Consider the following 15,772-nt stretch of genomic DNA (forward strand, 5'->3'; position numbering starts at 1 on the left):
CTAATTTCTGCGGTTCATATCCCAGGTATAGACAATTGGGAAGAGGATTATCTCAGTCGCCAAATGCTACATCCGGGCGAATGGTCTCTTCACCCAGAGGTATTTCTTCAGATTGTTCAAATATGGGGACTTCCAGAAATAGATCTGATGGCTTCTCATCTAAACAAGAAGCTTCCCAGGTATCTGTCCAGATCCAGGGATCCTCAGGCGGAAGCAGTGGATGCATTGTCACTTCCTTGGAAATATCATCCTGCTATATCTTTCCGCCTCTAGTTCTTCTTTCAAGAGTGATTTCCAAAATTCTAAAGGAGCGTTCGTTTATTCTGCTGGTGGCTCCAGCATGGCCTCACAGGTTTTGGTATGCGGATCTTGTCCGGATGGCTCCTTGCCATCCGTGGACTCTTCCGTTAAGACTAGATCTTCGATCACAAGGTCCTTTTTTTCCATCAGGATCTCAAATCCTTAAATTTGAAGGTATGGAGATTGAACGCTTGATTCTCAGTCATAGAGGTTTCTCTGACTCCGTAATTAATACTATGTTGCAGGCTCGTAAATCTGTATCTAGGATGATATATTATCGAGTCTGGAAGACTTGCTTTTTTTGGTGTTTTTCTCATCATTTTTCTTGGCATTCTTTTAGAATTCCTAGAATTTTACAGTTTCTTTAGGATGGTTTGGATAAAGGTTTGTCTGCAAGTTCCTTAAAAGGACAAATCTTTGCTCTTTCTGTTTTTTCACAGAAAGATTGCTAGTTTTCCTGATTTTTATTGTTTTGTACAAGCTTTGGTTCGTATAAAACCTGTTATTAAGTCAATTTCTCCTCCTTGGAGTTTGAATTTGGTTCTAGGGGCTCTTCAAGCTCCTCCATTTGAACCTATGCATTCGTTGGATATTAAATTACTTTCTTGGAAAGTTTTGTTTCTTTTTGCCATCTCTTCTGCTAGAAGAGTTTCTGAATTATCTGCTCTTTCTTGTCTCCTTTTCTGATTTTTCATCAGGATAAGGTGGTGTTGCGAACTTCTTTTAAATTTTTACCTAAGGTTGTGAATTCTAACATTAGTAGAGAAATTGTGGTTCCTTCATTGTGTCCTAATCCTAAGAATTCTAAGGAGAGATCATTGCATTCTTTGGATATAGTTAGAGCTTTGAAATATTATGTTGAAGTTACTAAGAATTTCCGAAAGACTTCTAGTCTATTTGTTATCTTTTCCGGTTCTAGGAAAGGTCAGAAGGCCTCTGCCATTTCTTTGGCGTCTTGGTTGAAATCTTTAATTCATCATGCTTATGTCGAGTCGGGTAAAACTCTGACTCAAAGGATTACAGCTCATTCTACTAGGTCAGTTTCTACTTCCTGGGCGTTTAGGAATGAAGCTTCGGTTGATCAGATTTGCAAAGCAGCAACTTGGTCTTCTTTGCATACTTTTACTAAATTCTACCATTTTGATGTGTTTTCTTCTTCTGAAGCAGTTTTTGGTAGAAAAGTTCTTCAGGCAGCTGTTTCAGTTTGATTCTTCTGCTTATAATTTCAGTTTTTTTCATTATAAGATTTAAACTTTATTTTGGGTGTGGATTATTTTCAGCGGAATTGGCTGTCTTTATTTTATCCCTCCCTCTCTAGTGACTCTTGCGTGGAAGATCCACATCTTGGGTATTCATTATCCCATACGTCACTAGCTCATGGACTAATGCTAATTACATGAAAGAAAACATAATTTATGTAAGAACTTACCTGATAAATTCATTTCTTTCATATTAGCAAGAGTCCATGAGGCCCACCCTTTTTGTGGTGGTTATGATTTTTTTGTATAAAGCACAATTATTCCAATTCCTTATTTTTTATGCTTTCGCACTTTTGTCTTATCACCCCACTTCTTGGCTATGCGTTAAACTGATTTGTGGGTGTGTTGAGGGGTGTATTTATAGGCATTTGAGGTTTGGGAAACTTTGCCCCTCCTGGTAGGAATGTATATCCCATACGTCACTAGCTCATGGACTCTTGCTAATATGAAAGAAATGAATTTATCAGGTAAGTTCTTACATAAATTATGTTTTTCGCGCACTTTCTGCGCAGTTGATCTTCAGACAGACATACAGCTTCCCTAAAGGAGTCCTCTGGCATCTAGGACCACTATAGAGGGTGTTTTTCCTGCAAACAAATCGTGTTTAAGGGCAGGTAGGGCCACAGCAGAGCTGTGGCAGTGTGACTGTTTTTTAACGGTTTTTCCGTTTTTCTAATCCGTTTTGGGGCCTAAGGGGTTAATCATCCATTTGCAAGTGGGTGCAATGCTGCTTTAGTCTCTTATACACACTGTAAAAATCTCGTAGAGTTTACTACTTTTTATCACTGTTTTGCAGTTTATGAGGTAGTTTTTTTCTCTTAAAGGCACAGTACCGTTTTTATTTAATTGCTTTTTCACATTTATGAAAGTGTTTTCCAAGCTTGCTGGTCTCATTACTAGTCCGTTAAACATGTCTGACATATAGGAAACTCCTTGTTCATTATGTTTAGAAGCCATTGTGGAACCCCCTCTTAGAATGTGTGCCAAATGCACTGACCTTTCTATAAGTTATAAAGACCATATTTTAGGTTTTAAGGATTTATCACCAGAGGTTTCTCAGACTGACAAAAGGGAGGTTAAACCACCTAGCTCTCCCAATGTGTCAGAACCTATATCTCCCGCGCAAGTGACGCCAAGTACATCTGGCGCGTCCAATGCGTTTACCTTACAAGACATGGCGGCAGTTATGAATCATGCCCTCACAGAGGTATTGTCCAAACTGCCAGGGTTACAAGGAAAGCGAGACAGCGCTGGGGCTACAACAAATACAGGTGGCCCTCGTTTTACAACGGTTCAATTTACACCGTTTCAGAATAACAACCTTTTTTTCCAGTCATGTGACTGCTATTGAAAAGCATAGAGAAGCAGTGCATTTATTAAAATAGCCAGTAGGTAGAGCTTTCCGCTTGTTTTTCATCAAAGCCAAGCAAGCTGAAATTAATCAGTTTAACCAGACTTGCGCTATCAAGCAGATTTCAAAGGAACAAGATCTTCCTGTCTATAAATCAGTCCAGATTGGAATGCATAGAAAGAACTGTTTGCAGAAAAATGCAAGTGACGTCTGTGTTGTGTGATTATTTTATTAGGTTTATAATGCTGTTTAGCAAATGTTTTTGTTCATTTAACTTAGTTTAATTATATATTCTGTGTTGTGTGATTATTTTATTAGGTTTATAATGCTGTTTAGCATTTAAAGTCTTCATTTCAAAGCTTTAAAAATAATGTATTAGATGTCACTTATGACAATTTTGAGAGGGGCCTGGAACCTATCTCCCTCACTTCCCATTGACTTACATTATAAACTGGGTTTCAATTTACAACGGTTTCGATTTACAACCATTCCTTCTGGAACCTAACCCCGGCGTAAACTGAGGGCTACCTGTACAGAGCTTTCTGACGCTTTAGTAGCTATGTCTGATATACCCTCGCAATGTACAGAAGCCGAAGCAGGGGAACTTCTATCTGTGGGTGACATTTCTGATTCAGGGAAGGCGTTACTCCAGTCTGACTCTGAAATGACAGCATTTAAATTTAAGCTTGAACACCTCCGCTTGTTGCTCAGGGAGGTTTTAGCAACTCTGGATGACTGTGACACCATTGTAGTCCCAGAGAAATTGTGTAAAATGGACAAATACTTTGCAGTGCCTGTTTACACTGATGTTTTTCCAATCCCTAAGAGGTTTTCTGAAATTATTACGAAGGAATGGGATAGACCAGGTGTACCGTTCTCTCCCCCTCCTGTTTTTAAAAAGATGTTTCCCATAGGTGGCAGACGGTCCCTAAGGTGGAGGGAGCAGTTTCTACCCTAGCTAAGCGTACAACTATCCCCGTGGAGGACAGTTGTGCTTTCCTAGATCCAATGGATAAAAAATTAGAGGGTTTCCTTAAGAAAACCTTTATACAACAAGGTTTTATTCTCCAGCCTCTTGCATGCATTGCCCCAGTCACTGCTGCAGCGGCTTTCTGGTTCGAGTCTCTTGAAGAGGCTCTACAGGTGGAGACCCCGTTGGATGATATCCTAGACAGGCTTAAAGCTCTTAAGTTAGCCAATTCATTTATTTCTGACGCCGTTTTTCATTTAACAAAGCTAACGGCTAAGAATTCAGATTTTGCCATTCAGGCGCGTAGGGCGCTATGGCTTAAATCCTGGTCAGCTGACGTTACTTCAAAGTCTAAGCTTCTCAACATCCCCTTCAAAGGGCAGACCCTATTCGGGCCTGGACTGAAGGAGATCATTTCTGATATTACTGGAGGGAAAGGAAACGCCCTTCCCCAGGATAGGTCCAACAAATTAAGGACCAAACAGACTAATTTTCGTTCCTTTGGAAACTTCAAGAGTGGCGCAGCTTCAACTTCCTCTACTGCAAAACAAGAAGGAAATTTTGCCCAGTCCAAGCCAGTCTGGAGACCTAACCAGGCTTGGAACAAGGGAAAGCAGGCCAAAAAGCCTGCTGCTGCCTCTAAGACAGCATGAAGGAGTAGCCCCCGATCCAGCATTACCAGTTTGTGGCTCTTCCCTTCGGGTTAGCCACGGCACCAAGAATCTTTACGAAGGTACTAGGCTCCCTACTGGCGGTTCTAAGGCCACGAGGCATTGCGGTGGCTCCTTACCTAGACGACATTCTGGTACAGGCGTCGAATTTTCAAATCGCCAAGTCCCATACGGACATTGTTCTGGCATTCCTGAGGTCTCATGGGTGGAAGGTGAACGAAGAAAAGAGTTCTCTCTCCCCTCTCACAAGAGTTTCCTTCCTAGGAACTCTGATAGATTCAGTAGAAATGAAGATTTTTCTGACAGAGGTCAGGTTGTCAAAGCTTCTAACTTCCTGCCGTGCTCTTTATTCCACTTCTCAGCCGTCAGTGGCTCAGTGTATGGAAGTAATCGGCTTAATGGTAGCGGCAATGGACATAGTTCCGTTTGCCCGCCTACATCTCAGACCACTGCAACTTTGCATGCTCAATCAGTGGAATGGGGATTAAACAGATTTGTCCCCTCTGCTACATCTGGATCAAGAGACCAGGGATTCTCTTCTCTGGTGGCTATCTCGGGTCCATCTGTCCAGGGGAATGAGCTTCCGCAGGATAGAATGGACTATAGTGACGACAGATGCCAGCCTTCTGGGCTGGGGCGCAGTCTGGAACTCCCTGAAGGCTCAGGGTTCGTGGACTCAGGAGGAAGCCCTCCTTCCGATAAACATTCTGGAACTAAGAGCGATATTCAATGCTCTTCAGGCTTGGCCTCAGCTTGCTGCGGTCAGGTTCATCAGATTTCAGTCAGACAACATCACGACTGTAGCCTATATCAACCATCAGGGGGGTACAAGGAGCCCCCCTGGCGATGTTGGAGGTTTCAAAGATAATTCTATGGGCAGAGGTTCACTCTTGCCATCTCTCAGCTATCCATATCCCAGGAGTAGAAAACTGGGAGGCGGATTTCCTAAGTCGGCAGACTTTTCATCTGGGGGAGTGGGAGCTCCATCCGGAGGTATTTGCCCAGTTGATTCAACTATGGGGCAAACCATAACTGGATCTCATGGCGTCTCGTCAGAACGCCAAGCTTCCTCGTTACGGGTCCAGGGATCCCAAGGTAGCTCTGATAGATGCTCTAGCAGCACCCTGGTCCTTCAGCCTGGCTTATGTGTTTCCACCGTTTCCTCTGCTCCCTCGTCTGATTGCCAAGATCAAGCCGGAGAGAGCTTCAGTGATTTTGATAGCTCCTGCGTGGCCACGCAGGACTTGGTATGCAGATCTGGTGGACATGTCATCCTTTCCACCATGGACTCTGCCGCTGAGGCAGGACCTTCTACTTCAAGGTCCTTTCAAACATCCAAATCTAATTTCTCTGCGTCTGACTGCTTGGAGATTGAACGCTTGATTCTATCAAAGCATGGTTTTTCTGAGTCGGTCATTGATACCTTAATTCAGGCTCGAAAGCCTGTCACCAGGAAAATCTATCATAAGATATGGTGTAAATATCTTCATTGGTGTGAATCCAAGGGTTACTCATGGAGTAAAGTCAGGATTCCTAGAATCTTATCCTTTCTCCAAGAGGGATTGGAGAAAGGATTGTCTGCTAGTTCCTTAAAGGGACAGATTTCTGCTCTGTCTATTCTTTTGCACAAACTTCTGGCTGAGGTTCCAGACGTTCAGGCGTTTTGTCAGGCTTTAGTTAGAATTAAGCCTGTGTTTAAACCTGTTGCTCCGCCATGGAGTTTAAATTTAGTTCTTAAAGTTCTTCAAGGGGTTCCGTTTGAACCTTTGCATTTCATAGATATTAAACTTTTATCTTGGAAAGTTCTGTTTCTAGTAGCTATCTCCTCGGCTCGAAGAGTTTCGGAGTGGTCTGCTTTACAGTTTGATTCCCCTTACCTGATTTTCCATGCAGCTAAGGTAGTTTTGCGTACCAAACCTGGGTTTCTTCCTAAGGTAATATCTAATAAGAACATCAATCAGGAGATTGTTGTTCCTTCATTATGTCCTAATCCTTCCTCAAAGAAGGAACGTCTTTTACACAATCTTGATGTGGTTCGTGCTTTAAAGTTTTATTTACAAGCCATGAAGGATTTTTGTCAAACATCTGCTTTGTTTGTTGTCTACTCTGGACAGAGGAGAGGCCAAAAGGCTTCGGCAACTTCTTTCTTTTTGGCTGAGAAGCATAATCCGCTTAGCTTATGAGACTGCTGGCCAGCAGCCTCTTGAAAGAATTACAGCTCATTCCACTAGAGCGGTGGCTTCCACATGGGCTTTTAAAAATGAGGCCTCTGTTGAACAGATTTGTAAGGCGGCGACTTGGTCTTCGCTTCACACTTTTTCTAAATTTTACAAATTCGATACTTTTGCTTCTTCAGAGGCTATTTTTGGGAGAAAGGTCTTACAGGCACAGTGGTGCCTTCCGTTTAAGTTCCTGCCTTGTCCCTCCCTTCATCCGTGTCCTAAAGCTTTGGTATTGGTATCCCACAAGTAATGGATGAACCCGTGGACTGGATACACCTTTACAAGAGAAAACAAAATTTATGCTTACCTGATAAATTTATTTCTCTTGTGGTGTATCTAGTCCATGGCCCGCCCTGTCATTTTAAGGCAGGTGTTTTTTATTTTTAAACTACAGTCACCACTGCACCCTATAGTTTCTCCTTTTTTTCTTGCTTGTCTTCGGTCGAATGACTGGGGGTGACAGTTAGGGGAGGAGCTATATAGACAGCTCTGCTGTGGGTGTCCTCTTGCAACTTCCTGTTGGGAAGGAGAATATCCCGCAAGTAATGGATGAACCCGTGGACTGGATACACCACAAGAGAAATAAATTTATCAGGTAAGCATAAATTTTGTTTTTTCCGTCATAAAACAATTGAGCAAACTGAAAGCTGTGTCCTTAAAGGGTTAATGGTTCTTTGGTATCTAATACATGTAATTATTTTCTTGTAGGTTTATAGAAATGTTTTGTTGAAAAGGTTACCTCAAGGGGTAAGAGAAGAAATCATTGCAAATCAAGACGTGGAGATGATAGACTGTGGTAAGGTCCCCACCCCCTCTGAAGTTCAGTTAATGATACATTTGCTCCCAAAAGTATCAGAAATGTTGCACACATGAGTGAGTAAAACAACTCCTAACAGACATCAATTATTCAAACATTGCAAGTCATAATGAAAACAAAAAAAATTTAAGTTTCATATTTCATATCTACTTTAATCAGCCATAGCCCAAATCTGTTCTATTTATTTAGGCACCCATGTGTTCATACTAAGATTATCTTTTTCATTTTTTTTATTTAAAAAGGAAATTTATGCTTACCTGATAAATTTGTTTCTTTTACGATATGACGAGTCCACGGATTTCATCCTTATGGGATATCGCCTCCTGGTCAGCAGGAGGAGGCAAAGAGCACCACAGCAGATCTGTATATATAGCTCCTCCCTTCCCTCCCACTCCAGTCATTCGATCTAAGTTAGGAAGAGAAAGGAAAAGCCAAGGTGCAGAGGTGACTGAAGTTTAACAAAAATAAAGACCTGTCTTAAAAATAACAGGGTGGGCCGTGGACTCGTCATATCGTAAAAGAAACAAATTTATCAGGTAAGCATAAATTTCCTTTTCTTTTACAAGCTATGACGAGTCCACGGATTTCATCCTTACTTATGGGATACAATACCAAAGCTATAGGACACGGATGAAAGGGAGGGACAAGACAGGAACCTAAACGGAAGGCACCCCTGCTTAAAGAACCTTTCTCCCAAAAACAGCCTCGGACGAGGCAAAATTATCAAATTTGGAAAAAGTATGAAAAGACGACCAAGTTGCAGCCTTGCAAACGGGTGGGCCGTGGACTCGTCATATCATAAAAGAAACAAATTTATCAGGTAAGCATAAATTTCCTTTTCTTTTACAAGATATGACGAGTCCACGGATTTCATCCTTACTTATGGGATACAATACCAAAGCTATAGGACACGGATGAAAGGGAGGGACAAGACAGGAACCTAAACGGAAGGCACCCCTGCTTAAAGAACCTTTCTCCCAAAAACAGCCTCGGACGAGGCAAAATTATCAAATTTGGAAAAAGTATGAAAAGACGACCAAGTTGCAGCCTTGCAAATCTGTTCATCAAAAGCATCATTTTTAAATTCCCATGAGGATGCCACAGCCCTAGTGGAATGAGCCGTAATTCGTTCTAGAGGCTGCTGTCCAGCAGTCTCATATGCAACACGGATGAAACTCTTCAGCCAAAAAGGAGAGGTAGCGGTAGCCTTGTGACCTCTACGTTTCCCAGAAAAAAAACAATGAAGATGATTGACGAAAATCCCTAGTCGCCTGCCAGTAGAACTTCAAGGCATGGACTACGTTCAAATTATGAAACAGACGCTCCTTCTTAGAAGGAGGATTAGAACACAATGAAGGAATGTCCTGATTAATATTTTTGTTGGAAACAACCTCAGGAAGAAAACCAGGGTTGTACGCTACACTACCTTATCGCAATGAAAAATAAGATAAGGAGAATCACATTGAAATGCCGAAAGCACAGAAACTATGTGAACAGAATAAATAGCAACCAAAAATAAAACTTCCCAAGATAATAACTTAATATCTATGGAATGCATAGGTTCAAACGGAACCCCTTGAAGAACATCAAGAACTAAATTCAAACTCCAAGGAGGAGCAATTGGTCTAAACACAGGCCTGAATCTAGTCCGAGCCTGACAAAAGAATTGAACATCTGAAAAATCTGCCAGACGCTTGTGTAGCAAAATAAACCAAGCAGAAATATGTCCCATGAAGGAACTTGCTGACAACCCTTTCTCCAATCCTTCTTGGAGAAAAGATAAAATCCTGGGAATCCTAACCCTACTCCATGAGTAGCCCTTGGATTCACACCAATAAGGATATTTACGCCATATCTTATGGTAAATGTTTCTAGAAACAGGCTTACGTGCCTGAAACAAGGAATCAACAACCTAATCAGAGAACCCTCGCTTAGATAAAATCAAGCGTTCAATCTCCAAGCAGTTAGCTGCAGAGAAATTAGTATTCGGACGATGTAAGAGTCCCTGAATTAGAAGGTCCTGCCTCAATGGAAACTTCCACGGTGGCAGAGATGACATGCCCACCAGATCGGCATACCAAGTCCTGCGAGGTCACGCAAGAGCGATGAGAATCACCGAAGCCCTCTACTGTTTGACTCGAGCTATCACCCGGAGAAGGAGAGCAAATGGAGGGAACACATAAACTAGGTTGAACGACCAAGACACTGTCAAGGCATCTATTAGTTCAGCCTGAGGATCCCTCGACCTAGATCCGTATCTCGGGAGCTTGGCATTCTGGCGAGAGACCATATGTTTCAGCTCCAGTCTGCCCCATCTGAGAATCAGGTTGGCAAATACCTACTGGTGGAATTCCCATTCCCCCAAAAGAAACGTCTGTCTGCTCAAAAAAATCCGCCTCCCAGTTTTCTACACCTGAGATATGGATTGTCGATGGATAACAAGAGTGAGCCTTCCGTCCACTGAATGATCTTGACTTCTCATGTCATCCCTAAGGAACTCCTGTTCCTCCCTGATGATTGATATAAGCTACAGTCGTAATTCTCCCCGACTGCCATCTGGAGAACCAGACGGAAGCCAACGTAGACTGAGCCTGAAAAGCATTGAAAAGAGCTCTCAACTCTAGGATTGTGATGGGAAGTAGAGACCCCGTCAGAGTCCACACATCCCGAACCCTTAGGGAGTTCCAACCAGCTCCCCAACCTAACAGACTGGTACCCGTTGTCACTATTACCCACGAGGGTCTGTGGAAGCATGTCCCCTGGGACAGAAGAGCCAGTAAATGCAAATAAGAGCAGCAGCACCTCAATTATGCATTTAAAGGTATCTGATTAAGGTCTTTGACTGACCGAAACGTTATTACTGTATGCTGTGATGTCTCACCATTAAAAGATACCTTTGATGCATAATTGAGGTGCTGCTGCTCTTAATTGCATTTGCTGAGTTGTTTGGGGGACTTGTGCAGAGTCCTTGTAGCGTGCACTGGACTATTGGACTGTGAGTGCTGAGCCATATCTGTTGTGTTCACAGAAGAGCCAGTGACAACCACCATAGAATGGAATCCCTAGTCTGTTGATCTAGAAATAAAAAGAAGACTGATCTGATTGAGACATTTCAAACAAAGCTTCTGTGAGATCTGAACTCACGACCCCTGGTTTACAAGACCAGTGCTCTAACCCCTGAGCTATGGGGCCATAATAATCTCCATTCCACTGCCTGAGCATGCTCCTTGCAGAGGTCTGCGACGAAACCGTACAGATGGTGCAATGGCCAACGCCGCCATTATCCATCCTATTACCTCCGTGTACTGAGCTACTGACGGACGAGGACTGGACGGAATGACTCGACACGTATTCAGAATTCTTAACTTTATGACCTTCAGAAAGATCTTCACAGAATAAAGCGAATACAATTCCCAGAAAAAACATGTTCCAGGTTTACCTTCCACCCGTTTGTTCTTAGGAAGGAAAACACAATTGTGGTATAGGACCTTGCTAGCAGTATATCATCCAGATAAGGAGCCAATGCAATTCCCCGCGGCCTTATAACTGCCCGTTAAGATCCCAAAATCCTTTGTGAAAATTCTGTGCTTAGTGGATAGACCCAAAGGAAAAACCACAAACCAAAGGTGGTAGTCCATGAATGGAAAAAATTATCGCACAAGACAGGTGCACTTCATGCATGCATGAATTGGGTACTGGTAAAGCGCGACTAAGCACCTATAAGTGTCTCAAAGCGCTGCTCATTTTATCAATCTCAGAAAGATGAAAGACTGAGTGAATCTCATCGAGGATTGAACCTACAACCCGTGGGTTGCTACAAAGTTTAGCTACAGCGCCCTTAGCATGCTGAGCTAACCGCCCGGCTACTCTCAGGAATTTTAAAGGAACACAATGGATAGGAAAAGGAAGGTATGCATCCTTTAAATCCACTGTCGCCATAAATTGACCCTCCTGGATCAATGGAAAATGGAACGAATATTTTCCATCCTGAAAGACGGAAATCTGAGAAACCTGATTAGGCTCTTGATATCTAAAATAGGTCTGAAAATTCCCTCTTTTTTTGGGGAACTACAACAGATTTGAGGAAAAAACCATTTTCCTGCTCCTGCATTGGAACAGGATAGAGGACTTAAACACAGCGTAAGAACGCTTCTTCTTTTATCTGGTCTACAGATAATTCGTGAAAGAAAAAACCTTCCTCTGTGGAAAGAATTTTGGAATTCCAGTTAGTATCCCTGAGAAACAATATCTATTTCCCAGGGATCCTGAACATTTCTCATCCAGCCTGGATGAAGAAAGATAACCTGCCACCTGCTAGATCCGAACCCGGATTGGGGGCCAACCCTACAGGCTGACTTGGGAGCCGCAGCAGGTCACCTGGATTGTTTAACCTAGTTCCAAGACCAGTTGGGTCTCCAGTCTAGACTTGGATTCCGAAAGGAACAAAAAGTACTCTGTCAACCTCCTTGATTGGATCTCTTACCTTGAGGGAGGAGATGACCCCGAGAAGCCAGAAAAAATTGCCTTCAAGTCCGGTTCGAACAATGCCTTCCCCCTTGCAAAGGATAGCCAAAAGACTAGGCTTGGAAGAAACATCCACAGACCCAGATTTCAATCAAAAAAGGGTGCTGCATGCTAAGATGGAGAACCCTGAACACTTAGACGCCAATTTGGTAAGTTGCAGGAAATCATCGGTAAAAAAATGAATCGGCTGACCGAAAAGTTTTTTTTGTTTTTTTTAAGAAGTCTTAGACTTAAGAGACCCTTCCAGAGGATTAAACCAATAAGCAGCTGCACATGTATCTATACCAAGGCAAACTGCAGGCAGCAATAGCAACCCTTGATGAACATAGACTGTCATAAGGAGCCCCTCAAATTTCGTATTCCTCTATTTTTGAGTGTTTGTTACACCCTCAGTTACAAAGGATGAACCAACAAACAAACCGCTGAAAAGCATCTATTATAATATACACAGAACAAACGTTACTGTCTCTTTAAGTCCCAAAGTAACTTCTTTCTCTGTGTCTTGGTACCATCCGTATGTCACAAAGGATGAAGTAACAAACAACCTCAATCCTTTAGATAAATGATACTGTCCCTTTATCTTAACTAATTTAAATCTTAAAAAGAGATGACATATGTTCACACCAAAACCAGCAAAAAAATTGTGCAATTTTGGTGCTAGGTCAGAACAGCCCTCAGCAACATCCCCTCTGAGCATGATGTGTAAACACTGGGACCCCACTGCAACAGGGCAAAGTAGTACACAATCCGACTCATTTCTGTCGGTATGAAGCTTGCAATAACGCAAAATATGTTTAATAAGACCCTTCCCCTCTGTGACCGATAAGGGAGAAACGGGATACATTTGGATTGCACCAAACAGATCTCCTCAATCGGCATATTGTTTAAAAAAGAAAACTGCCGGGAGAGACACTGAATACGCTATGCGCCCCCAAGGACCGCCCATCGTAGGCAGAGACACAACAGAGAAACTCCCTGGCGGCATTTAGAGAACCGCCGGGAGATAATCTCAATACCTCCAAGCCACTGGAACTGTTCCCTTAAGTCTTTCGCGGGCATCGCCGCAGAAGGCATCTTCCTGCCTCATGTATAACAAAGCGGGAGATAAAAAGGCGCACAAAGTGCGGGACTCACACAGTCATCTCCCGGTCGCCATGTTTAGCCGCCGGGAGATGAAACAAAGTGCCCAATACACTAGCGTAACAGCAACATGTGAGCTGTATAACTGAGACCTCAATGTCTGTAATAAATAATCTCAAGTAACCCCTTAATACCGCATATCCAATAAACATTGGGGAAGGATAGTTGTGACACACAGTCATCTCCCGGTCAGCATGTCTCATGTTGTCTCCGGGAGATGAGAGTATCAAGGGGAATTTGAAGCACTCAATGCTTTATAAAGTTAACCCTTAGATTATTGCCAATAACCACACGGGAAAAACATAAACCCAGACATCACCCATGCAGCATTATGTAACCGCCGGGAGAACAGGTCTTTCTACAGCCATAAGTAGAAAAACTTTACCCTCAGCAATCCATAAACTGTCTAAAATTGTCTCCTCTGTAAGGAGAAAAAAGGTATACCAGAATAAGAGCCCCTTCTCTCTCTAAGGGCTGTTATTCCCAAATAGAGTGGCCAATGTCTTTTTAAGCCCAGGAATAAAAAATGGCACTTACCTCCCAGCTGCCGACAGCAAAGGCAGTTCCCAGGTGTGTGAAGTCCCACGGCTCACATGGACCTGAGGAGAACAAGGAAAAACAGAGTAAGATCCCTCAGATTTTTCCCCGAATAGGGCAGCAACAGAATATGGGAGGCGCAGTGAGAATAATGTCCCACCAGTTCCCATTGCTTAAAAGCCACCAAATGCTTCTCTGTGTACTGTAGAGACTGATTTGGTCTAGGCTACACCCAAGCACAAAGTAGCACTCCATTGGCACTACTTAAAGGATTACTTTCTGTTATAATTTTTAAGCTAAACAACTAATATATTAAAGTTAATAAACATTAATTAAAATCTACTGACCTATATTTTCTCCAAAACTAAGTTTCATAACGTTCTAAAAGTTATATCTTTTATTCGCCGATGAGGTCACGTTATCCTGCCCACTATTTTCAGCACTGAGTGTTCAAAATACTTAAACCAATAACTTTGTGTTTAAAGCGCCATTTTGAAACCTAGGTATTGTAAACGGATTGGTACAGAGCAAAGGATACCCACGGAGTGGGTTTGGAAAACAATTACATTTGCAGACAAGATTTCTGATATACGGTAGAGATATGTTAATGAAATGCTATTGATAAAAAGCGTATTTGGGGTAGTTAGTAACAGGCATAGAAAATATTTACTTACAGTGGCCCTTTAAAAATAATAAACTCTTGATTGAAGAAACTAAAACTCACACCTCACTTTACCTCTTCCTATCACTAACACAGGCAAAAAGAATGACTGTAGTGGGAGGGAAGGGGGGAGCTATATATACAGCTCTGCTGTGGTGCTCTTTGCCGCCTCCTGCTGACCAGGAGGCGATATCCCATAAGTAAGGTTGAAATCCGTGGACTCGTCATATCTTGTAAAAGAAATCTCTACAATGGCTTAAATATGTTCTGCTTTTCACAACACCATTCTACGCCTATAGCCTACATGGAATAGTAAACACTTCCATCCTGTTCCTCCATTACCACTACTGAGTAATCTAGATATCAAGTAGTTTAGGTTTTGGAATACCCTATTTGGGAAAATATGAAACAATTAGTTTATCACTAAGAATAGTATGGGTATTTCTCTTGTAAGATGTATCGAGTCCACAGATTCATCCTTGTGGGATATTCTCCTTCCCAACAGGAAGTGGCAAAGAGAGCACCCACAGCAGAGCTGTCTATATAGCTCCCCCTTAGCTCCACCCCCCTGTCATTCTCTTTGCCTACTCTAAGAAACTAGGAAGGGCAGAGCAAGTGTGGTGACAAGAATGATAGTTTTTTATTTCTCAAGCAAACGTTTGTTATTTATAAATGGTACCGGTGTGTACTATTTACTCTTTGGCAGAAAAGGGATGAAGATTTCTGCAAGGAGGATTATGATCTTAGCACTTTGTAACTAAGATCCACTGCTGTTCTCACAAGGGCTGAAGAGTACAGGAAAACTTCAGTTGGGGGAACAGTTTGCATGCTAAGCTGCATATGAGGTATGTTCAGTCAATATTTTTTCTAGACACACTGTGTTAATTCTAGAAAAGGCTGGAAATATCCACATGAGGGAAGGGTAAGCTGTGTTCAGACACTCGGATAGGAATTTCAGCTTGCTTGAAGGGTTCATAAGTTACTGGTGACACTGTTAAAAAAAAAAAAAAACGTTTTTGTTTGTTCAGTAAATGATGCCCACATGGTTAATTAAGAGAGACTCAGGTGTTTTTCTAATAGGCCTCAAAACATCGAGTTAGGTGGGAGGGGCCTATTTCTCCAACATAGGTGTGTCCGGTCCACGGCGTCATCCTTACTTGTGGGATATTCTCTTCCCCAACAGGAAATGGCAAAGAGCCCAGCAAAGCTGGTCACATGATCCCTCCTAGGCTCCGCCTTCCCCAGTCATTCTCTTTGCCGTTGTACAGGCAACATCTCCACGGAGATGGCTTAGAGTTTTTTGGTGTTTAACTGTAGTTT

At 42.4% G+C, this 15,772-nt stretch overlaps 1 protein-coding gene across 1 annotated transcript in view; it reads left to right on the forward strand.

Annotated features, from left to right (window-relative positions):
* LOC128661728 (retinoblastoma-like protein 1) overlaps positions 1-15,772 on the forward strand; it is a 387,986-nt gene that overhangs the window by 313,887 nt on the left and 58,327 nt on the right. The window contains exon 9 of the mRNA XM_053715950.1: positions 7,482-7,569. Coding sequence (XP_053571925.1) covers positions 7,482-7,569 — 88 coding nt within the window. The remainder of the gene's footprint in view (positions 1-7,481; positions 7,570-15,772) is intronic.

Source organism: Bombina bombina, chromosome 1 (genome assembly GCF_027579735.1).
Source record: "Bombina bombina isolate aBomBom1 chromosome 1, aBomBom1.pri, whole genome shotgun sequence".
NCBI classification, from domain to species: Eukaryota; Metazoa; Chordata; class Amphibia; order Anura; family Bombinatoridae; genus Bombina; species Bombina bombina.